Here is a 25,676-nt window from a genome sequence, read left to right on the forward strand (position 1 = left end):
TACAGACGTGAAATTAGCTTAAACAAGCTCCACTGATTGGTGAGGAGAATGTGTTGCATCTTTTAGTTTTTTTGTAACCTTGTATTCTCCGTAGAAATAAGAAGCAAATCCCCACAGAGACAAAATAAGTGAGACTTCTTTTTCGGCTTGAAACTTTTCTTTAAAAAATACAACAGCTAATACTTCTGTTACTGGAACAAGAACAGAAATTATGATCCCTGACAGCAACGCTGATGAACAAAAGATTACCCCAATGGCTCCTAAGAAGAAGGATTGTGAAATTAAGGCAGTAGCACACAATATTATGTAATATTTGGTTTCTCCGAATTCGAAGTCCGATGCCTCCCTTGAAATCGCCTACACATAACATAATTTCAATAAATTCCTAATGCTAGGGGTGGCACTAAGGGTGGAGGGTATAGTCAAACAACTTAGAGTGTTTGAGTGAAATTCTACCCAATAGTATTATGTCATGTCAACTCTCCATTTTACACTTAATCACTAGGTATAATCAAACACCCCTCAATTAAAAAACAAAAAAAAAAAAAACATGATTGGTCCATCCTCTCTCTCCTCTCCCCTCAATCACACTCAATCATGTTCGGTGAGAGTTCACCGATTTTGGATCCCTCTCACTTGGTCACCGCACATATTAAAACACAGGGTATAGTCACCGCTCGGTGATATCCCTTCCCCGCACATGTCCCCGAGCCCTATACCCTCCACCCTAATTTTTAACATGGGTCTCAAGAAAGGATTAATCTTCAAACAACAATTTAAGAGGTCAAACATGAAAGCGACGACGTTAGATGCCTTTGTTAATACAAAATATGGTGAGTTGAAAAGTCTACGATTTTCACAAACCCTTCCTAATTCCACCCATGATTCACTATGATAGAGAATTTTCCTTTTTTAAGAAAAAAAAATCAACTATTCAGTTGTGTATAAGTTAAAATCGAAACCAAATCTAATATTTTACCATCAATCTAATCAGATTAAGGCTTGTTGGGATTGTGTATTTCAGTAACCGTTTAACTAGCTGGGTTCAAATCCAGGCAATATATGGGGATTTCCATACTAACTTGGTGATACTAACATACTAACTACTAACCCAGTTAGCGACATCCTAACCGTACGCCGTTCAAAAGAAAAGATTGAGTTCCTTTAGTAAAAGCACAAACACATGCATAAAAAACATGAACACATATATCATTCTTTAATTTATATTTGTCAATATTTGATTATTTATGTCCATTCATTATTGTGCCTTTGCTTATTTGGCTTAGTAACTTAAATTTATAAATTCATTATTATTAGTAATATACCTTGCTTACGGTATGCGTATATAATATATGTATGTATGAGCATTTAGGAGCTAAAAGCGAAAGTGTACTAATTTTAATGTTATTTTGCTAATTTCGTGAAAATAATATTAAAATAGTGGGATGATTAATCATGCATCATGTGGTGGCGTTGATAGCCGAAAGACAAGGGAGTACATGCGCTAATCGGGCTTTATCTTAATTGTTGAGTGTTATGTGTCTTATGTCCAAGGCTTGATGCAAAACTACTATCGAGCAAGGGTTTTCATTGGAAGCAACTTATCTATTTCTATGGGCTAACGGTAAAATTGTCTATATCTTATCCTTCTTAGACTCTATCTTAGCTCTGCTATTAGTGAGATTTGGTGAACGATATGATATGATGTTATTATTAGTAATACTAATGAAGTAATAACTAGATATTTAACCTTCGCGCGCGTTGCGGTGCGAGCCACGAAGGCTGAAACATCGTTAACATGCGTTATATCACATGATATCAGACGTACTTTATAATAATCCAAAGTGGTTGCATTCTATTTAATAGGTACCGATTTCACATTCATTAGTATATGGTCGTGAATTGGATAAAGAACTATAGTCCATATGTTAAGAAAGACACAGGTCAGAACACGATACAGGAAGTTCCAGCTAGATCCAGAAACTTGATCGTATAATCCAAATGATTACCCAATGTCGCCTCATCTCGGTCTACCTGATCCAGAATCATCAAAAAATGGTGTGGTCCCTTCTCACAACTCATCTAAGGTTCCACACTTCAACGTCCTTTATAATTACCACTCTTTCACGCCCTCTTCCTCGTATGTTAGGTGGACCATGAACATCTTATGCCAACTACAAAAAAACTTATAAATTAAACGTAGTGGGGCGCGAGCATGGGCCATAGCGCCAATATAGCGCCGCCCACACCGCCCCCCCCCCCCGGCGCCATGACCAAAAAAACAAGAACGGCGTGAAATTTATCGCGGCGCGAGAAGGAATTGTTTTTAATTTTTTGACCGTTGAATAACGGTCATATATAAAAAAAAAATCAATTTTTTATACTTTTCACACTATAAATACCCTCATATTCTTCCATTTTTTTTACAACTCAATACATTCTCATTCTCATTCTCTATATATTTTTAAAAAACCTAGTGTCACCTTATAAAAAAAATGGGTTCCCCGTCGGAAGAGTCTTTCACCGAAATTTACCGAAGATATTTTTCGCCCGACGAAGACGCGGCCGAGGAAGAAGCGGTTACGAGTGCATGTACTTTTGTGGTACAAGCATTTGAGCGCATTCGGCCTACTCCCCCTCCACGACCCATCTTGCGACGCACCTATATCTTGCGAGATCGTGAAGCCGCGAACGAGCGTTTGATGAAAGACTATTTTGATGCGACACCGGTTCACGGACCGAATGTTTTTAGACGACGTTTTCGGATGAGCCAAAGGTTATTTTTGCGCCTTAATAATGATTTGGAAAATAGGTATGATTTCTTTAAGCAAAGAATGGACGCACGAGGATATCTAGGCTTCACTACAACAAAAATGGCTTTTTAGGACCTTTTCTGTGGGACGCTTGTTAAAGATGGTCCTAAAAAACTATTTAATAGGACTAATGAACATTTGGGGTCCTTTTATAATATACTCTACTAAGCCGGTGTCCTAAAAAACCATTTAATAGGATGGATGATTTTTTGGGGTCTTATTATCATATAATTTAATAGGACACTTAAAACGTAGATCCTAATAAAGTACTTTATAAGACATTTAATTGTTAGTGTCCCATTATTTGGTATTGTATTAGGATACTTGATCATCTAGGGTCCTATTATAACATAACTTAATAGGACACGTTGTCGTTAAGTCATAAATCTTCAGTGTTATAGGACCCTTTCTAGTCGAAGTCATATTAGAACTTAACTTAATAGGACACTTAACACTTGGGTCTTATAACTTTAAATTTTATAGGACGCTTAATCATTGTGGTGTTATTATAATACACCGTAATAGGACACTTGATATTTGGGCCATAAAACATTAGTTTTATAGGACGCTTATTCGCTAGAGTTTTATTATAATATAACTTAAAAAGACACTTGTCACTTGGGTCTTATAAATTTAACCTTTATAGAACGCTTAATCATTGTGGTGTTATTATAATACACTATAATAGGACACCTGATATTTGAGTCATAAAACATCAGTTTTATAGGACGCTTATTCGCTGGAGTTCTATTATAACATAACTTAATAGGACACTTGACACTAGGGTCTTATAACTTTAACCTTTATAGGACGCTTAATCATTACGGTGTTATTATAATACACCGAATTAGGACAATTGATATTTACTAATGTGGCTAATATTTAAGACATATGGTTATGTATATTATTTTCTGTGACCAAAGGTTATACAATATCTACACTTAAAATTAAAAAAAAATCATGGACCTTTACATAACATTCATCACATCATTGTCACTTTGTTTATTTTCGTGTGACGAAATATTATCAAATGTTATGAAAAAAATGTGTAATTAAATGTTAAACTTACAACATATTAAAAAATTTCCCAAAATTATTTCCTTCTAAAACTTCCCACCAAAATATTTATCCTAGAATTTAAATTTTTCCTCAAAATATTTCATCCTAAAACTTCCCACCAATATATTTCATCTTAAAACTTTCGATCAAAATATTTATCCTAAAAGTTAAACTTACCCCCATAATAACTTCCCCCCAAAATAACTTCCCCCCAAAAATATTTCATTCTAAAATTTCCCACCAAAATATTTCATTCAAAACTTCGTTCTCAATTAATATTCTCATTTGAAAAATTAAATTAGTTAATATTATAAAACAAAAAAAAAATCTTACTTCATATTTAAAATTTTATCCTATTATGAATGTTATATATTCTAACCATATGTGTTCTCTTCTAAATAATATGTAAGAGTATGCATATTAGTTACGTTTATATACGTTTTTAATGTATGCAAAATTAGTATCAGTGCCAAATTTCCCGTACCGAATTATTTTCGGTACCCACTTTTTGGCTTTTTCGGTACGGTACCAATATTATACCGAGTTTAATTTTCAAATACCGGTAACGTAGAGTATCGTGCCAAACATTTTCAGTACTGGTACATATACCCATAGTTGACGATTTTCGGTAGCGGTATTTTCGTATCGATATTGAGCCATCCCTAATCATATATGTCTTAATATACCATATTGGATCTTCATGGATCACAATGGTCAATAGTGCGCCATATATGTGTGTTAATGGACCATATTGGGCCTTAATGGATCATAATAGAGAATAGTAGTCAAACATGTCTTAATGGACCATGTTGGGCCTAAATGGATCACAATGGCCAAAAGTGGATCATGGATGTCTTAATGAACCATATTGGCCTTAGTGGATCACAAGGACCAATAGTGGATCATACATGTCTTAATGGACCGTATTAGGCCTTAATGGATCATATATGTGTTAATCGACCACAATGCACAATAGTAGATCGTACAAGTCTTAATGGACAATATTGGGCCATAATGGATCATGATAAACAGTAGTAGATCATATATGTGTTAATGGACCATATTGGGCCTAAATAATTCACAACGGCCAAATAGTAGATCGTACAAGTCTTAATGGACAATATTGAGCCTTAATGGATCACGATAAACAGTAGTAGATCATATATGTGTTAATAGACCATATTGGGACAATTCACAATGGACAACAGTAGATCACACATGTCTTAATGGACCATGTTGGGCCTTAATGGATAATAAAGGATAATGGTAGATCATAAATGTCTTAATGAACCATATTGGTACTTAATGGATCACAATGGGTAATAGGAGATCACATGTGACACCCCACAATTTCAGGTTAACACCGTTAACAGAAACTCCGTTGTCTCAATCACTCGTTCATACAATACACTTGATTATGGGGCTTTATGGGGCGTTATATCACTAGAGCCCGTAGTCATAAAGCCCCTACCAATTATTATCTAATTATTAATTATCAATTTTATTAATTAATTATAAAACCTTGCTTTATTTTGATTGGTCAAATTTTTGAAAACAACCCCCAATCAAGGCGCTATATGCATGGCGCCTCCCCCCCCCCCAAAAAAAAAATCCCGCATAGTGTCGCCCGTCGTGGTGTGCGGGGCGCTATGGGGCGCTATAAATAAAAAAATGGGCCAAATAACGCCCCATAACAGGGGGTCTAAGCAATTAAATATATATATATATTCGGTGAACATATATGTTATATGACTTACATGTTTATTTTGTGAACTTCCGTAAAATTGCGTATGTTAACGTGTTAGTGATTTTTTTGGCAAATCAGTTATAAAGCGCATCTTCATATTTATGTATTTTTATTATAAGTAATAACGGCCTATGACGGGTAAAACCTATTATTAAACTAACGATTCTGGCCAAACACATTTGATTTAACAAATATATATGAACCAAATACCCGTTTAGTGAAATTTATATAACCAGCGTATCTGGTTTATTTAATTACGGTTTAGCGAGCAAATTTTAGTAAGTGATCGAGACAACGTGCAACGATTAAACGGGTTCGTATTCTTTTTTTTTTTGAACGGCAACAACGAAACTTTATTCAACAAAAACGATAGACCTATACGAATAGCAAGATGCTATACGATACATCTATCGACTCAAGAGTACATCCAGGAATACAATTACATCATCACAAGGAAACTTAATCTAGGGTCCAAAACAAAACAAAACATAAACATGTTGTTCTAAACACTCTAGGGGGGATCATTCCAAAACGTGAATTTACTCCATTCGTTCCAAAACGGGTTCGTATTCATGGTATGGACCCAATTAAATAAACATAGGTATAAAAGCATCTCAAACTCCTTTTTCCTTCATTTTTCTCCATCAAAACCCTAGCCCCCATTCTTATTTCTCTCTCACAACACTAAGATCTGCAAGTCTAGAGAGAGAGAGGGAGTGAAAGCCGTGAGAGAGAGAGGATCGAGATAGAGAGATAGACGTGTGAGAGATGTGGCAGCCGCACGCGGGGGTGCCAGACCACAGAAGCGACGGCTGCAGGTTGGGCGACAGGGAGTTGTTTTAGATCTGGTTCGGTGATGGTTCAGGGGTTTGGCGGTGATTGACGGTGGAAACGATGGTTACAGGGTGGTGGAATGCAGCGGTTAATGATGGCGGAGAAACCACAGACAACAAGGGGCAGAGGTGACACGGTTAGGGTTCCTCCTAATCCTATGGTGGCAGCGATGTGGCGGCTCAGCCGTCTCCTGACGGTGGTGACATTTTCAAGCAACGACAATACAGATCTAAAGCCGGCTAGGGCATGAAACGGATTCCGGTGATTCGAGTGTGGTATTCCAGTAACCATGGTGGTTGACGGCAGGTTTTGGTGGTTCTTTCCGGTGGCAGCGGCTCGGGTTTAAGTGCACCTCTTGCAGCGGTAACATTTATATTGGACATAAATATCCAACAATACAAAGAGTCTTGTGCTTGAATTTGAGTGGTTGAGTTCGACCGAACATTTATAATGATCGGTGACAAATGTCCTCATTTTACACTTGAATATATTTTAACTATTACGGTGGAAATACATACAATAAGCCTTAGTTTATAAATACATATATAACACTTGTGTAACACATAAAAATTATCACTTTCGAGATTTTTTATAACTATAAATTAATTTTATAAATACATTTATAAATTAAAAGCCTTTTAGTGGTTAGCAACTTATTTTAATGCACATGTAAAAATAAAAAATAAGAAACATAATGATAAACTGAGAATGTATCCTATGGCTGACTGTCAACAACAATTGGAGCACATGAAAAATGCAGCTCTGTACATTTGGTGGCTGTGAGTTTTAAATCCGATGTCATTTCGACATGTATGTGTGGTTTGTTTGGTTCTCGGTTGATGAATCATTTTAATATTCTTAGCTTATGCATGCATTCATGGTTGTCTTTGAGAATTTGTGGACTTAGGCTTTGTGTGTGTGAAAATTTGGGCGCCCGAGGTGTGTGTGAGCGTAAAAAATGTATGTTGGGTGCAAGCAAAAAAAGTGTCAAATAGGGATGTGTATGAACTTGAAAAACTGATCCTTAACCAAAATAATCGAACCGGGATAACCCATATATTAATCTCGTGTGATTATGTAATTCTCTTAATGGTATTAAACGAGCTCCAATCTAGGATCGAGCTCGTTTTTTAAGCTTGACTTGGTTCGAGCTTTTAGCAAACTGGATCTTGAGTAGCTCACTGGTGTATCGAATCGTTGACACCCCTAGTCAAGCAGGTTGAAAGTCGTCTAAAGTTTTATTAATGTATAAAACCTCTTAAATGATTTCAATTAACTATTACCGAAATAATACAATATTATTTTTATAATCATTTTGATATGTTAAGTTTCAAAGTTAATGGACAAAAAGTGACAGGTCAACTCAACCTCGAGACTTATTTCAACCTGTAAAAAAGGATTGGGTTGACCCGAACTTGTTACGTGACCCGGCCCGGCCACGTTGCCACCTCTACTTTATCTATTCTAGTGTTAAATCTTATCTTATGCAACTTACATGCTTGTTTCAGATGAAGTTGATCCGGAATGGGATTCATCACAAACCACAATTGGTCATGTGGATGGAAATAGTGACCTAGCTCATAGTGTGCTTGAGGTATTTTTTTATTTTATTATTCTCAACCTGCACACATTATTTAACATGATGCTGAGATCAAGCAATTAATCTTTTATGTTAGTATTTCATTATATGATGCTGAGATCAAGCAATTAATCTTTTATGTTAGGATTTCATTATACTTAATCAACAATCTGAATTTTCAACTGATTTAGAATGCATTGGTGCATCCATCGCATGACCCTATCCATTCATCTCGGTATGTATTTGTTAAACTTGCGATACAAATAATTTTAATATCATGAAACTTAATGCTTATATATGGATGGTTTATTTGTAGGTAGTCCATGAGGCTTGAGGACGCATGATGACTCAAGATTTTATGCTTCTTATTTCTTTAATTGCTTTTAATTTCTTTGTTAAATCTTAAGACTTTATGTTAGATAATGTTATAACTTATTTATGGTTAGTGTTTTTGTTATAAACATGCTTATTTGAAATATAATAAAGTTTTATTTCTTTCATTAGTTGATGTTATACAATAACTATTAGGATGTTATATGTTGATGGTCTGTTTATAAAATTGGTTTTATAATTTTATTTGAGATATTAGGACAATTTTCTTGATATAAAATTAGCTATAACGTTACATTATAAGGTCCTATAAATTAATTTTTAAGGACACTTGTATGTGTATCAAAAGATTAAAAGTTATCACATATTAGAACATTGTAAAAGTGTCCTAATATGTTCTTTTTAGGACGCTATTTAAGTTGTCTATAGACATATTATGCGACCATAAAATTGGTTTCATAATCTTATTTGGTATATTAGGACCTTTTTCTTGGTACTAAATTAGCTATAATGTCACATCATAAGGGTCCTATCAATTAATTTCTAAGGACGCTTGTAAGTGTATCAAAAGATTAAAAGAATGTAAGCACATGTTAGAACATCGTAAAAGTGTCCTAATATGTTTTTATTAGGACACTATTTTGGTTGTACAAAAACATATTACGCGACCATAAAATTGGTTTCATAATCTTATTTGAGATGTTAGGACCCTTTTTTAGTTCCGGGACTTATTACGACCCCTTTACATGAAACGTTTTTACCGTTGGTCCTATTAAATGAAAGGTCCTATAAAATAGCATTTTAGGACGCTTTTGCGTGTACTAAAAACCCAGTTTTCTTGTAGTATCCGCCTTACGCGTATTATCATACGGAAACACGTACGACATCAACGACGAGTATTTGAAGATGGCGGAGAAAACAACCCGAGATACCTTGGCACATTTTTGCTATGGTAATTTTTATTGTCTTTTATTTATTTACTTTTATATATTTATTTTTTGGTAACTTATTAGTAAAACTTTTGTATATTAAATTATATTTTAGGAATATGCCAGTTATATGGAAAACGTTATTTGAGAAACCCCACTCGGAACGACCTTCAAAAAATATATGAGGTGCATCTAGAAAAGCATGGAATACCCGGCATGATTGGTAGCTTGGATTGTCGTCAATGGCGTTGGTATAATTGTCCAACCGCATGGCGAGGTCAACATACACGGGGTGATCAAAAAGGGCCAACTTTGGTATTACAAGGTGTTGCGTCATACGACCTTTGGGTTTGGTCGGCCTTCTTTGGTGTAGCCGGGTGTTTTAACGATATTAATACGTTAGAGGCTTCACCATTAATAGAGGGCTACATTTCTGGAACTATACCAAAGGCCGGTTTCCATGCAAACGGGAACGATTACGAGCATGGCTACTACTTGGCCGATGGTATCTACCCTGAGTATTCGATTATTGTTAAAACGTTTTCTGAAACTTTTGATGAAAAAAGAAAGTATTTTAAAAAATTACAAGAGTCTTCGAGAAAGGACATCGAGAGGTGTTTCCCATGGGGTGGCATTGGCAGCAACCAACCCTAACATCTGCACTTGAGCATTCCACCACGTGAGAGCCAAACCCTCGAGAGTACCAGTAGCATACTTCACCCTGCGCGCTTCAGGGCATTCACACATTTCGAACACAGACTCCAGTTTCTCAAACCAGTGTAGGAGACCTACTGCTCCCTCAGTTCCGCTAAAAGTAGTGGGTCGACAGTCCATAAAGGTCTTAAAAGTGCACACCGGTGCCTGAGCATACTGACCTAAGGTAGGTGAAAGAAAAGACAGAGTTTAACACAAAGGTTGGTTCACGAGAGTAGGATCCAAATGATCCTAGAACAATTTCGGACTGCAGGATATACCTCCTGCGTGTGCAGCTGCGAGCGCTGCGGCAACTCGCTCGTTGATCAAAGCCGTCAACTGGGCTTGTGTCATGTTAACGCGTCCAGACATGGTTCTTCATAATAAAAGCAATACGTGTGAGAGAGGTTCGCGAAAGCACGATAGTAGGACAGAGTAAGTACGCATGTGTTCAAACAACAGTAGTTATACTAGTCAAGCATACCATGAGCAATGTACTACGCAACTAACAAGTAGGCCATATACATACATTATATTACCTAGAACGTCGAGCCTTGCATGAGGAGCGAAGTGTCGTTGTGGACCGTTGAGCACTAAACCGGTTATAGTCTGGTTTTAACAAAAACGTTTCTCCTTTATTAAAACCAAGTTCACTATAACCAATGGCTCTGATACCAATCTGTCACACCCCCAAAATCCCACCTGCGGAGTACTACCGCTTGGAGGCGTGACTGACCAGGATCCAGCCACCAATCATACTGAACAAGCATATAAGTAATTATAAAAGTTTAACCAATACGATTGGTGTTCCAAAACAAATAAGTTTAAGTTGTAAGCGGAAGCATAAGTTTAAAGTTGTAACATAAGTTCCAAAAGTTTCAAGTTTAACATAGTCTTGTAGCAATCCCTGTCCCACAACGATCCTCCTCCATGCAAGCTCCCACTGAGTACCTATGGTCCTGCAAAGCATGTAGTAACGAGTCAACAACTAGTTGAGTGAGTTCACGGGTGGGCGTTCGTTTTAGTTGTTTCGAAAACAGTTTACTTTATCTGGCATCCTGCCGTGGGGGTTACCCCATAGTTTTAAAAACGTGACCAGTTCGTTCCCAGTTACTCCGGCACTCCGGCCGTGGGGGCTACCCCATGTAGTTATCAGGCATTTCGGCCGTGGGGGCTACCCCATGTACATCATCTGGCTCTCCAGCCGTGGGGGCTACCCCATGTGTATACTAGACTCGTTACCGTATCGATTGCTGACTGTAGTCATGTTTATGTGCCCTGAAAACATCAATGTCTATCATCATTGACGTGCCCCAGATCCATTAGTTCACGCCCGTCCTCTGCGGCACGGTGTGAGGCTTGTCAGACCTAAATAGCGCTATCTAACTAATGACCCGCTCGCCATTGGCCCGGCGATTAGTCGATACAAAAAGGAGGGACTTCGTGATAGAGTTTTAGTCTAGTACGTTTATCCGTCCATCCGGACGAGGAATCACATTCCTGAACCACTGACGTCCTGCCCAAGGAGGACGAGGAACCCACGTTCCTTAACCCAGTTCCCAACCCAGGGAATCCCATGCTTTGTAGAGGGTGTGAACTCACCTCGGTTTGCTCGGCAGTTAATCACAGAAAGTCAATCAAGTCGCAAGTAGTCAATAACGTCCTATCACGGTTATCACGTATAATCAGATTCGAACCAAGTAGTGCACAAATGTTCAACACGTATGGCAGACACGTTTAATCAGTAGCAGTTCATAGGTAACAGTTAATCACATGTTCAAAGTCCAAACAGTTGGGCTCGTGATAACAGGCCCAAATAACTCATCAACAGTAGCACAGAAGTTCATAAGTCCGGCCCACTAACTAAGGCCCAAAGTGTGGTCTCGAGTCGCAACCGGACTCGCAAGCATGGTCTCGAGTCATGCTGTGTGTTGATCATGGATGGTTGCGAGTCGCAACCGGTGTCGCAACCGTAGTCTCGGTTCATCATGCTAAGGTCTCGAGTCGCAACGGGACTCGTAACCTGTGGTTTCGGCTTGTCCTGCTATGGTTGCGAGTCGCAACCGCGTGGTCTCGAGTCATCACGCTGTGGTTGCGAGTCGCAACTGCGTGATTGCGAGTCGGTAGCAGTCGTTTTCAAGTTCACGTGTTGATGCAGATGTAGTCAGATTAGTGGTACAATATAATCAGGCCCAAATCCGGAAATAACCAATAGCATTCCACTAACAGTTTTCCTAATCAGGTTATTGGTCAAAGATGGATCAAAATCACAAGGGTTTTCAATCTTCAACTATCATTCAAAGTGTTCTTCACATATTCAAACATGTGTTCATCAAGTTCATAACATATTAATCACTTATTCAACCAACACTATGAACAACAATCAAAATACAATTTACTATCATGCATCCTATATGACAAACATGTTCATTAGCCGATTTGTTTAGTATAAACACCCAACTTTTCGGATCCAAATCCAAGTGCAACCAATATCATCATTCACCTTTTAACATACAATGAACCCATTTTTACATTAAGCATTTATGCATAGTTCCACACATAACAAGAACATTCATGAACCGATTTCTTTTCAAAACATCATGCATAACTAAGTTAACTACCATATTATCACATAATCTCCTCATACAAACATAACATGAACATACTAACACTAAGCATTCAACCATAATCTTTAAAAACACTAACCGGTTAATGGGTTTCGAGGGTGTGTGTAAAGCTTCCAACCGGGTGTGTGTGTGTGAGCCGATCCAAGTCCAAAGATCCAAGAATGATGAAGTGTTTGTGTTCTTAGGTTTAGAGAGAGAAGTAGGAGGGTGTGTGTGTGTTCTAATGTTCAACAAATGGTAAAAACTAACTAAGGTGGTGTATATATAGTCAAGTTCCAAGTGTGCACCCTTAGTGGGTTTCGAGTGGGGGTTCACGGCCCAAAGGCCCAACCGGCCACTAGGTTCTCGGCCCAAGTCCACTCGAGACCTCATGGTCTCGAGTCGGGTTCTTTGTTCTCGGGTTGGGTTCTCGGTTCACATAAAACACGTACACATATATATACAAATGCACACATAACAAAGCACTTATCACATAAAAAGGTTCACGTTATCATTTTAACTAGTCACATAACGTACAAGCAAGTTACAACGAAAGGTTCTAGATTTCGAGTTGTCACATCATCCCCAAGTTGAAAGAAATTTCGTCCCGAAATTTGATGGCACTCACTGAGGAAGCTAGTTAGGTTGCAAGGTTTTCCCGGTTTTCCTGGGGTGTCACATCCACCCCCCGTTGATCTGGAATTTCGTCCCGAAATTCCGTAGCTTCAGCCTCAGTAGCGTTTGTACTGTTCTCAAACAGTTGGGGATACTTTTGTTTCATCCGATCTTCGCGCTCCCAGGTAAACTCTGGGCCGCGACGTGAGTTCCAACGAACTCGTACAAGAGGTATTCTAGTGCTCTTGAGGACCTTAACATCCCGGTCCGTGATCTCGACAGGTTCTTCGACGAATTTCAACTGTTCGTCGATCGTAAGTTCCTTCAGAGGAACTACGTGCGTCTCATCTGACAGACACTTCTTCAGATTCGACACATGGAAAACGTTGTGAACTGCACCGAGTTCTGCTGGTAATTTCAGTCTGTAGGCCACCTTGCCTATTTTCTCAAGAATTTCAAAAGGTCCAACGTACCGTGGGTTGAGTTTGCCGCGTTTACCAAAACGAACCACACCCTTCCAGGGTGAGACTTTGAGTAATACCCGCTCCCCAACCTGGAGCTCAAGTGGTTTCCTGCCCTTATCGGCGTAGGCCTTCTGACGGTCACGAGCCGCCGCCATGCGTTGTCGTATTTGAGCAATCCGCTCAGTAGTGTCTACCACATGTTCTGGACCAGTGATCTGACTATCCCCCACTTCTGCCCAACAGAGGGGTGACCGGCATTTACGTCCGTACAATGCCTCAAACGGAGCAGCTTTAATGCTGGTGTGGTAGCTGTTATTATACGAGAATTCCACGAGTGGCAGATGCCTTTCCCAGCTGTTGCCAAAGTCGATTACACAAGCGCGAAGCATGTCTTCTAATGTCTGAATAGTTCGCTCGGACTGCCCGTCCGTCTGTGGGTGATACGCTGTGCTCATATCTAAACGTGAGCCAAAAGACTTGTGCATTGCCTGCCACAGTTCCGAAGTAAAACGTGCATCTCGATCAGAGATAATAGAAGTGGGCACACCGTGCCTCGAAACAACTTCCTTGAGGTATATTTCCGCTAGAGTGGAGAATTTATCTGTTTCTTTGATTGCCAAGAAGTGTGCGGATTTTGTGAGTCGATCCACGATCACCCAGATAGTATCGTTCCCGCGCTGTGATCTAGGTAAGCCAGTAACGAAATCCATGGAAATTTGCTCCCATTTCCATTGTGGTATCTCTGGTTGCTGAAGTAGGCCTGAAGGTTTCTGATATTCTGTCTTGACTCGCGCACAAGTCAAACACTTGCTGACGTAGGTTGCTATGTGGGCCTTCATGCTAGGCCACCAATACGTAGTTTTAATATCGTGGTACATCTTGTCCGAACCAGGGTGTACCGAGTAGCGAGATTTGTGCGCTTCATCCATCACAAGTTCTCGTAAGTCGCCATAGAGTGGGACCCAAATGCGTCCTGTTACATAATAAGCACCGTCTTCCTTCTGTTCTAAGCGTTGCCTTGACCCGCGTAGAGCTTCAGCTCTAACGTTTTCTGGTTTCAGTGCTTCTATCTGAGCAGCTCGTATTTGCGAAGGTAGACTAGAATGTATCGTGAGTTGTAAAGCTCTTACGCGCTTAGGCGTAGTGTCCTTCCGACTCAGGGCGTCTGCCACAACATTGGCCTTGCCCGGGTGATACCTGATAGAGCACTCGTAGTCATTCAGCAGCTCGACCCATCGTCGCTGCCGCATATTCAGTTCCTTCTGTTTGAATATGTGTTCTAAACTTCTGTGGTCGGTGTAGATGGCGCACTTGGTTCCGTACAGGTAATGCCGCCATAACTTAAGTGCAAAAACAACAGCTCCCAGCTCTAAATCATGCGTAGTGTAGTTCTTCTCGTGAACTTTAAGTTGTCGTGAGGCGTAAGCTATGACTTTATCTCGTTGCATCAATACACAACCAAGACCTTGAATTGATGCATCACAGTAAACCACAAAATCTTCTGTGCCCTCTGGCAGTGAAAGGATAGGTGCACTACAAAGTCTATCCTTTAGATGCTGAAAAGCTAACTCTTGTGCATTTCCCCAATGATAAACAACGCCTTTCTGTGTTAACAACGTGAGGGGCTGCGCGATCTTAGAAAAATCCTTAATGAATCTCCTGTAATAACCTGCCAATCCCAAAAATTGGCGAATTTCCTTTGGTGTGCGAGGCGCAGGCCAGTTCTTAATAGATTCCACTTTGGATGGATCAACGTGAATCCCATCCTTGTTCACCACATGCCCTAGGAAATGGACTTCACGAAGCCAGAAGTCGCATTTCGAGAATTTTGCGTAAAGCTGTTCCTTCCGAAGGAGTTCCAAAATAAGTCGTAGATGTTGTTCGTGCTCTTCTTTGCTCTTAGAATAGATCAGGATGTCGTCGATGAAGACTATAACAAACTTGTCCAGATACGGTTTGCACACTCGATTCATCAAATCCATAAAAACTGCCGGTGCGTTCGTCAGCCCAAACGGCATGACCAGAAACTCATAGTGCCCATATCGAGTCCTAAAGGCCGTCTTAGAGACATCCCCTTCCCGAACTCTCAGCTGGTGATATCCCGATCTCAGATCGATCTTTGAATAGTAGCTCGACCCCTGCAACTGGTCGAACAAGTCGTCAATACGCGGTAGAGGATAACGATTCTTCACAGTCACTTTGTTGAGTTCGCGATAGTCGATACACATTCTGAAGGTACCATCCTTCTTCTTCACAAATAACACTGGAGCTCCCCAAGGCGATGAGCTAGGACGAATGAAACCCTTATCCAAGAGTTCTTGTAGTTGCGTGGAGAGTTCTTCCAACTCTGATGGCGCTAAACGATAAGGTGCACGGGCTACAGGCGCGGCTCCAGGAGCTAGATCAATCTGAAACTCGACTTGGCGATGGGGCGGAAGACCAGGTAATTCCTCAGGGAATACCTCAGGATAGTCGCGTACAACCGGAAAATCCTCTAGCTTCTTCTCCTTCTCTGTGGTATCAGTAACTAGAGCCAAAATCGCAGTGTGGCCCTTTCGTAAGCATTTCTGAGCCTTAAGAAGAGAGATGATGTTCTCAACAGCACTTCTCTTGTCGCCACGAATCATGAGAGGTTCACTACCTAAACCAGGAATACGAACGATCTTCTCGTTGCAAAGAATCTCTGCTCGGTGTTGGGATAACCAATCCATCCCAATGACAACGTCGAAACTACCCAAGACAATAGGAATAAGATCGATAGAGAAAGTCTGGTTAGCGAGAATAAGCTGGCAACCCTTGACTACGTGAGAGGCTTCCAAACTCTTACCATTAGCTAGCTCTACAGTGTGCTTGTCGCTCAGGGGTGTAGGAATACGCTTAAGCATCTTACTAACTTCTAGTGACACATAACTAGTATCGGCACCCGAATCAAATAAGACTGTAACATAAAAGTCGTCGAGAAGGAACTTACCCGTCACCACGTTGGGATCATTCCTTGCTTCACCTTGGCCAATCACGAACACACGTCCCCTAGCACCATTGTTGTTGTTCCCATTGTTACCATTCCCCTGATTATTGTTGTTGTTCTGGTTCAGTTGGGGACAATCCTTCTTGAAATGACCTTCAGCTCCACACTGAAAACACCCTTTGTTGTTACCCTGCTGCTGTCGCTGGTTCTGCTGAGGTTGCTGACGATTCTGATTGACGGGATATGCGCTCCTGCAATCTTTTGCAACATGACCAGGCTTGTTGCATCGATGACAGTTGCCCCTGGTGCATGGCCCACTGTGGTGTAGGCTACAACGATTGCACTTGGGGTGATTTCCTTTGTACCCACCATGACTTTGACCACCAGACGATTGCTGACTGGGGCTCTTGTGATCGTCCGTCTTTCTCTGCTGAGACTGAGTTTGCACCGAAGTTGAACCCCTGCTTGAAGTTCCATCCCATTTCCGTTTATCCCCACTAGAAGCACCAGAAGTAGTTGCAGCACCTATGCGCTTCGGTAACTTGTTCTGCTCCACCGCTTGGTCAGTGAGACGGTGAGCCAACTGTACAACCTGCTGGATAGTAGTCAAGTTCGCTGAAGTCACATGACTTTGGATCTCTGGCACCAAGCCCTTGAGATAGAGTTCAATTCGCTTGTAGGGAGGATCCACCATAGTAGGACACAACAAGGCAAGCTCATGCGATCTCTTAGTGTATGCCTCAATCTCCGACCCCGACATCTTGAGATTGTAGAACTCATCTTCCAGTTTGTGAATGTCGTCACGACTGCAGTATTCTTCCCTGATCATTTCCTTGAAAGTTTCCCATGGGGTGGCATTGGCAGCAACCAACCCTAACATCTGCACTTGAGCATTCCACCACGTGAGAGCCAAACCCTCGAGAGTACCAGTAGCATACTTCACCCTGCGCGCTTCAGGGCATTCACACATTTCGAACACAGACTCCAGTTTCTCAAACCAGTGTAGGAGACCTACTGCTCCCTCAGTTCCGCTAAAAGTAGTGGGTCGACAGTCCATAAAGGTCTTAAAAGTGCACACCGGTGCCTGAGCATACTGACCTAAGGTAGGTGAAAGAAAAGACAGAGTTTAACACAAAGGTTGGTTCACGAGAGTAGGATCCAAATGATCCTAGAACAATTTCGGACTGCAGGATATACCTCCTGCGTGTGCAGCTGCGAGCGCTGCGGCAACTCGCTCGTTGATCAAAGCCGTCAACTGGGCTTGTGTCATGTTAACGCGTCCAGACATGGTTCTTCATAATAAAAGCAATACGTGTGAGAGAGGTTCGCGAAAGCACGATAGTAGGACAGAGTAAGTACGCATGTGTTCAAACAACAGTAGTTATACTAGTCAAGCATACCATGAGCAATGTACTACGCAACTAACAAGTAGGCCATATACATACATTATATTACCTAGAACGTCGAGCCTTGCATGAGGAGCGAAGTGTCGTTGTGGACCGTTGAGCACTAAACCGGTTATAGTCTGGTTTTAACAAAAACGTTTCTCCTTTATTAAAACCAAGTTCACTATAACCAATGGCTCTGATACCAATCTGTCACACCCCCAAAATCCCACCTGCGGAGTACTACCGCTTGGAGGCGTGACTGACCAGGATCCAGCCACCAATCATACTGAACAAGCATATAAGTAATTATAAAAGTTTAACCAATACGATTGGTGTTCCAAAACAAATAAGTTTAAGTTGTAAGCGGAAGCATAAGTTTAAAGTTGTAACATAAGTTCCAAAAGTTTCAAGTTTAACATAGTCTTGTAGCAATCCCTGTCCCACAACGATCCTCCTCCATGCAAGCTCCCACTGAGTACCTATGGTCCTGCAAAGCATGTAGTAACGAGTCAACAACTAGTTGAGTGAGTTCACGGGTGGGCGTTCGTTTTAGTTGTTTCGAAAACAGTTTACTTTATCTGGCATCCTGCCGTGGGGGTTACCCCATAGTTTTAAAAACGTGACCAGTTCGTTCCCAGTTACTCCGGCACTCCGGCCGTGGGGGCTACCCCATGTAGTTATCAGGCATTTCGGCCGTGGGGGCTACCCCATGTACATCATCTGGCTCTCCAGCCGTGGGGGCTACCCCATGTGTATACTAGACTCGTTACCGTATCGATTGCTGACTGTAGTCATGTTTATGTGCCCTGAAAACATCAATGTCTATCATCATTGACGTGCCCCAGATCCATTAGTTCACGCCCGTCCTCTGCGGCACGGTGTGAGGCTTGTCAGACCTAAATAGCGCTATCTAACTAATGACCCGCTCGCCATTGGCCCGGCGATTAGTCGATACAAAAAGGAGGGACTTCGTGATAGAGTTTTAGTCTAGTACGTTTATCCGTCCATCCGGACGAGGAATCACATTCCTGAACCACTGACGTCCTGCCCAAGGAGGACGAGGAACCCACGTTCCTTAACCCAGTTCCCAACCCAGGGAATCCCATGCTTTGTAGAGGGTGTGAACTCACCTCGGTTTGCTCGGCAGTTAATCACAGAAAGTCAATCAAGTCGCAAGTAGTCAATAACGTCCTATCACGGTTATCACGTATAATCAGATTCGAACCAAGTAGTGCACAAATGTTCAACACGTATGGCAGACACGTTTAATCAGTAGCAGTTCATAGGTAACAGTTAATCACATGTTCAAAGTCCAAACAGTTGGGCTCGTGATAACAGGCCCAAATAACTCATCAACAGTAGCACAGAAGTTCATAAGTCCGGCCCACTAACTAAGGCCCAAAGTGTGGTCTCGAGTCGCAACCGGACTCGCAAGCATGGTCTCGAGTCATGCTGTGTGTTGATCATGGATGGTTGCGAGTCGCAACCGGTGTCGCAACCGTAGTCTCGGTTCATCATGCTAAGGTCTCGAGTCGCAACGGGACTCGTAACCTGTGGTTTCGGCTTGTCCTGCTATGGTTGCGAGTCGCAACCGCGTGGTCTCGAGTCATCACGCTGTGGTTGCGAGTCGCAACTGCGTGATTGCGAGTCGGTAGCAGTCGTTTTCAAGTTCACGTGTTGATGCAGATGTAGTCAGATTAGTGGTACAATATAATCAGGCCCAAATCCGGAAATAACCAATAGCATTCCACTAACAGTTTTCCTAATCAGGTTATTGGTCAAAGATGGATCAAAATCACAAGGGTTTTCAATCTTCAACTATCATTCAAAGTGTTCTTCACATATTCAAACATGTGTTCATCAAGTTCATAACATATTAATCACTTATTCAACCAACACTATGAACAACAATCAAAATACAATTTACTATCATGCATCCTATATGACAAACATGTTCATTAGCCGATTTGTTTAGTATAAACACCCAACTTTTCGGATCCAAATCCAAGTGCAACCAATATCATCATTCACCTTTTAACATACAATGAACCCATTTTTACATTAAGCATTTATGCATAGTTCCACACATAACAAGAACATTCATGAACCGATTTCTTTTCAAAACATCATGCATAACTAAGTTAACTACCATATTATCACATAATCTCCTCATACAAACATAACATGAACATACTAACACTAAGCATTCAACCATAATCTTTAAAAACACTAACCGGTTAATGGGTTTCGAGGGTGTGTGTAAAGCTTCCAACCGGGTGTGTGTGTGTGAGCCGATCCAAGTCCAAAGATCCAAGAATGATGAAGTGTTTGTGTTCTTAGGTTTAGAGAGAGAAGTAGGAGGGTGTGTGTGTGTTCTAATGTTCAACAAATGGTAAAAACTAACTAAGGTGGTGTATATATAGTCAAGTTCCAAGTGTGCACCCTTAGTGGGTTTCGAGTGGGGGTTCACGGCCCAAAGGCCCAACCGGCCACTAGGTTCTCGGCCCAAGTCCACTCGAGACCTCATGGTCTCGAGTCGGGTTCTTTGTTCTCGGGTTGGGTTCTCGGTTCACATAAAACACGTACACATATATATACAAATGCACACATAACAAAGCACTTATCACATAAAAAGGTTCACGTTATCATTTTAACTAGTCACATAACGTACAAGCAAGTTACAACGAAAGGTTCTAGATTTCGAGTTGTCACACATAACACGTTGAAGGCGGATTTGGTTGAGCATGCTTGGGTGATTCGCCCAATTCGATTAAACAATGATCACGACGAAGATTCCGAGGAAGAAGTGGTTGAGGAATTCGAAGACGGGAACTTTGAAGACATAGGTTTAGATGCTGGAGAAAACGAAGAGGAAGAAGGAGAGAACGAAGATGACACCGAAGAATAAATTTATTTTTTAGGTGTAATTTTTTTTTTTAGTGTAACTTTTTTTTAATTTTAATGTAGTGTTTTTTATTTAATGAAATGTTTTTTTTATTTTATAAAACTTATAAATTATTTAAAAAATTGAAAATTAAATTAATTGAGTAATGATTACACAGGGGCTTTATGACTACGGCCTCAAATTGCATAACGCCCCATAAAGCCCCTTGCTGACGTGGCATGCCACATGTCGCATAACGCCCCTTTGAGGGCTTTATGACTACACATGCCCTCAATCATGTTCGGTGAGAGTTCACCGATTTTGGATCCCTCTCACTTGGTCACCGCACATATTAAAACACAGGGTATAGTCACCGCTCGGTGATATCCCTTCCCCGCACATGTCCCCGAGCCCTATACCCTCCACCCTAATTTTTAACATGGGTCTCAAGAAAGGATTAATCTTCAAACAACAATTTAAGAGGTCAAACATGAAAGCGACGACGTTAGATGCCTTTGTTAATACAAAATATGGTGAGTTGAAAAGTCTACGATTTTCACAAACCCTTCCTAATTCCACCCATGATTCACTATGATAGAGAATTTTCCTTTTTTAAGAAAAAAAAATCAACTATTCAGTTGTGTATAAGTTAAAATCGAAACCAAATCTAATATTTTACCATCAATCTAATCAGATTAAGGCTTGTTGGGATTGTGTATTTCAGTAACCGTTTAACTAGCTGGGTTCAAATCCAGGCAATATATGGGGATTTCCATACTAACTTGGTGATACTAACATACTAACTACTAACCCAGTTAGCGACATCCTAACCGTACGCCGTTCAAAAGAAAAGATTGAGTTCCTTTAGTAAAAGCACAAACACATGCATAAAAAACATGAACACATATATCATTCTTTAATTTATATTTGTCAATATTTGATTATTTATGTCCATTCATTATTGTGCCTTTGCTTATTTGGCTTAGTAACTTAAATTTATAAATTCATTATTATTAGTAATATACCTCGCTTGCGGTATGCGTATATAATATATGTATGTATGAGCACTTAGGAGCTAAAAGCGAAAGTGTACTAATTTTAATGTTATTTTGCTAATTTCGTGAAAATAATATTAAAATAGTGGGATGATTAATCATGCATCATGTGGTGGCGTTGATAGCCGAAAGACAAGGGAGTACATGCGCTAATCGGGCTTTATCTTAATTGTTGAGTGTTATGTGTCTTATGTCCAAGGCTTGATGCAAAACTACTATCGAGCAAGGGTTTTCATTGGAAGCAACTTATCTATTTCTATGGGCTAACGGTAAAATTGTCTATATCTTATCCTTCTTAGACTCTATCTTAGCTCTGCTATTAGTGAGATTTGGTGAACGATATGATATGATGTTATTATTAGTAATACTAATGAAGTAATAACTAGATATTTAACCTTCGCGCGCGTTGCGGTGCGAGCCACGAAGGCTGAAACATCGTTAACATGCGTTATATCACATGATATCAGACGTACTTTATAATAATCCAAAGTGATTGCATTCTATTTAATAGGTACCGATTTCACATTCATTAGTATATGGTCGTGAATTGGATAAAGAACTATAGTCCATATGTTAAGAAAGACATAGGTCAGAACACGATACAGGAAGTTCCAGCTAGATCCAGAAACTTGATCGTATAATCCAAATGATTACCCAATGTCGCCTCATCTCGGTCTACCTGATCCAGAATCATCAAAAAATGGTGTGGTCCCTTCTCACAACTCATCTAAGGTTCCACACTTCAACGTCCTTTATAATTACCACTCTTTCACGCCCTCTTCCTCGTATGTTAGGTGGACCATGAACATCTTATGCCAACTACAAAAAAACTTATAAATTTTCTAGTAGAAATAACTTCACAAAATGAAAGACCTTAAAATCATAAAAATCTAACCTCTATATTCATATTCAACTAATGGTTGCACTTAATCCGCTGCAATAAGTGGTTGATACCTGCATATCAGTAAGAGCAAATAAAAAACCAACATTGTTGATTCCGTGATTACCCAACAGATGACGAATCAAGCTCCTTCTTTGATAAAGCAATTGTAATCACGAACACATGATGGGTTGTTTCAAGACTACATTCAAAGAAACAGAAGTTGCTTTCTTCGCATAAATATATCATAGAAAATAGATTATGAACATTCACATCACAGCAAAGATTATTATTTTTTTCGTTCTTACGGTTCTTGCGGTTTGGATTGTAAGAAGCGTGTCTGGTTGATGAGGCCATGACCGCCCAAATACATAAATGTCTTGAATGGGATTAATCTTTACAGTAGCTTTCATTAGAGTCCCATTCAGCCACTTTTCAAAAGTACAGCTCATTAGCCACACTTCCCAAATGGCATAAAGATACTCTGATCTGCAAATAACATTACTTGGATGATTAATAAAGCAGGGGCACATATAAAAAGCCATGAAAAATAGCATCCACCACAGAACTATAATCAACAAACCCACAAGGAAACAATTTTTTTTTTAAATCACTGCTCAATAATCAGATTAATAGACTTAATTTAAAACCCTAGAGTTCAACTGTTCAAGCTGCCAAAATATTCAGTAACTTAACACAAAACGTACACAGAATCAAGTGATGATGGTTGTTCCAAGGCTTGATCGGGTCTTCTAGCGGTGAGTTAGGGCATAAATCGGAAAGTGATGCTAACGAAGCCGGCGACATGGGACTGCGGGTAAATGTCGACGGTATCGTTTGGCAGCCGCATTTGCCAATCTCCGGAAAGTAGTGGCTGAAATACCCAATTTTAGGTTACATCTGGTAGTTTTGAGAGTTTTGGAAGGATTCTGAATGTAATTTAGGTGTGATTGTGAAGGAGGTGTGATTGTGAAGCACGTTGATGACTTTGAAGATTGGATGCATTGTATGGTGGGGAGTGGGGACATATCGGGTTTTATTTGGAAAACCCGCCAAGCCTATGGTACAACCTACCTAAGCACAAAGTTGTTGCTTATTTATAGGTTTTAATTTTAATTTAATTTAATTTAATGCATCACCCCTCCCAATATCAAATTCTTGAACCAAGCCTGGCTACTCGGCTACTCGAAAGAAGTATACCGTCATCTCTCTTTCATTTATAGAATTGTACCTTGAAGTCATTGTTTACAATCATTCCAACCACACAAAACATAGTAGCGAACAAACTCATAACCATCTGAATCTCCAACACCAACGTATATGTAACCTCCTGTTTTGCCTTGTTGTACGTTAGTTCTATCAACGGCAACAAAAACCCATACACCAACGCCGCCATCAACGTCATCACAAACCCCATCGTATACTCCTTCTTACTCTCCCCCTCCGGCCGGTCACTGCTCGTGTGCAACGCCAGCCCCCCCGCCCCAACCGTCAACAGCACAACCGCGTTGACGGAATACGGTGTGAACTTTAGTTTCACCAGTAGATAAGCGAAGAACGCTGTAAAAGCGAGCTGGGAAGCTATGATCAACGAGGAGGTGGAGACGGGTAGGCGGGCAACGCCATAAGCATACAGATAGTTGTCGAGACCGGTGATGAGGCCGATGAAAACCGCGGCCAAGAATAATCTTGGACGCATGTAGAACAACTTTGTGGTTTTGTTGTTTTGGTTTTTTGCTGCTGCAGAGCGGCAGAAGTAGAGAACTATAAGAACAACAATGATGAATGGAAAGCCCGCAGTTTGGAGGACCGACGACAACCAGACGCGGTTGCCACCGTGGATGAAGTAGAGGCGCATGATCAAAGGTGCACCACAGGTTCCGATAGATAACAAGAGACAGTTGATGATTAGAAGTGTCCTTCTTGCAAACAAGCTAACTTCTGTCGTCATTGGCTCGGTGGTGGTGGTGGTGGTGAGGGTGGGGGTCTCTTTTTTGTTTTCTATCGATCTTCTCTAGTTTGATCACTTAACATCAAGGGGACTATATATTTCGTGCATTTATGTGAATTGATATTTTCCAATTTGTGGGGAAGGAATGAAGGCACCAAGGGACTCAGGATTTATTTTCTAGAGAGCGGATTGAGCAGTGACAGATCTAAAAGAAAAGTTTAAAGGTAACGTAAAAGAATTCTTGAACCTAGGATAATATAAAAATTTACATAAGTTTTACAATTCACTAACAAAATTGAGGGGTAGCGGGTGCTACTTCTACCTCTAAGCTAACTCTGCCTCTGGGACAGAGGCGTTTAACTGAACTTTTAAGGAGGTTGATCAAAATTTTTGCCTATAAATTACACTAACTTTTTTACAAGGAATCGAAGCGAGCTTAAACGGATAAATAAACGAAGAACCGTGAGTTAGTAAGATCAAGGGACTAAAATGCAAAAAGCTGAAAGTTCTTTTGATAATAGTTCATATAACTCAAGGGACTAAATTGCAAGTTTAGTGAAACTTGAATTAATGTGGATGGACATTAATTGTGCTACACGACAAAAGAAGAAGAAAAAAGAATTCAGATTGTGAATTGTGATGTGTTATCCCACTGTTATGTTCTGTTGACCACAAACCAAAACATTGACCAAGCCATTCATAATTGACAGCATATATTCTTATCTTTTTGGTAAATTGGATTTAAATAATTCCAACTCACTGTTATTGGCCAATAATAATCCCAACTCATTTAATCACCAATAATAATCCGAACTATTCACTTTTTTTGTAAAATACTCCCAGTTAAAAAAAACACTAACTAGGTTAAAAATTGCTGACGT

General features: G+C 40.2%; 1 protein-coding gene and 2 long non-coding RNA genes across 3 annotated transcripts; 1 reads left to right on the plus strand and 2 right to left on the minus strand.

Moving 5' to 3' along the window:
- Nucleotides 1-18: 18 nt before the first annotated feature.
- Nucleotides 19-25,129, minus strand: LOC110889749 (purine permease 1). Its single transcript, XM_022137319.2, has 2 exons — nt 24,076-25,129; nt 19-357 (listed from the first exon to the last, which is right to left on the minus strand). The coding sequence occupies exons 1-2, from the start codon at nt 24,793-24,795 to the stop codon at nt 19-21; spliced, it is 1,059 nt and encodes a 352-aa protein (XP_021993011.2). The 5' UTR covers nt 24,796-25,129.
- Nucleotides 6,228-8,531, plus strand: LOC110915576. Its single transcript, XR_002579079.2, has 4 exons — nt 6,228-6,816; nt 7,962-8,047; nt 8,178-8,267; nt 8,349-8,531. It is a non-coding gene; the product is annotated as an uncharacterized LOC110915576 (long non-coding RNA).
- Nucleotides 22,438-23,146, minus strand: LOC110915571. Its single transcript, XR_002579059.2, has 2 exons — nt 22,860-23,146; nt 22,438-22,783 (listed from the first exon to the last, which is right to left on the minus strand). It is a non-coding gene; the product is annotated as an uncharacterized LOC110915571 (long non-coding RNA).
- Nucleotides 25,130-25,676: the final 547 nt, after the last annotated feature.

Source organism: Helianthus annuus, chromosome 2 (genome assembly GCF_002127325.2).
Source record: "Helianthus annuus cultivar XRQ/B chromosome 2, HanXRQr2.0-SUNRISE, whole genome shotgun sequence".
NCBI classification, from domain to species: domain Eukaryota; kingdom Viridiplantae; phylum Streptophyta; class Magnoliopsida; order Asterales; family Asteraceae; genus Helianthus; species Helianthus annuus.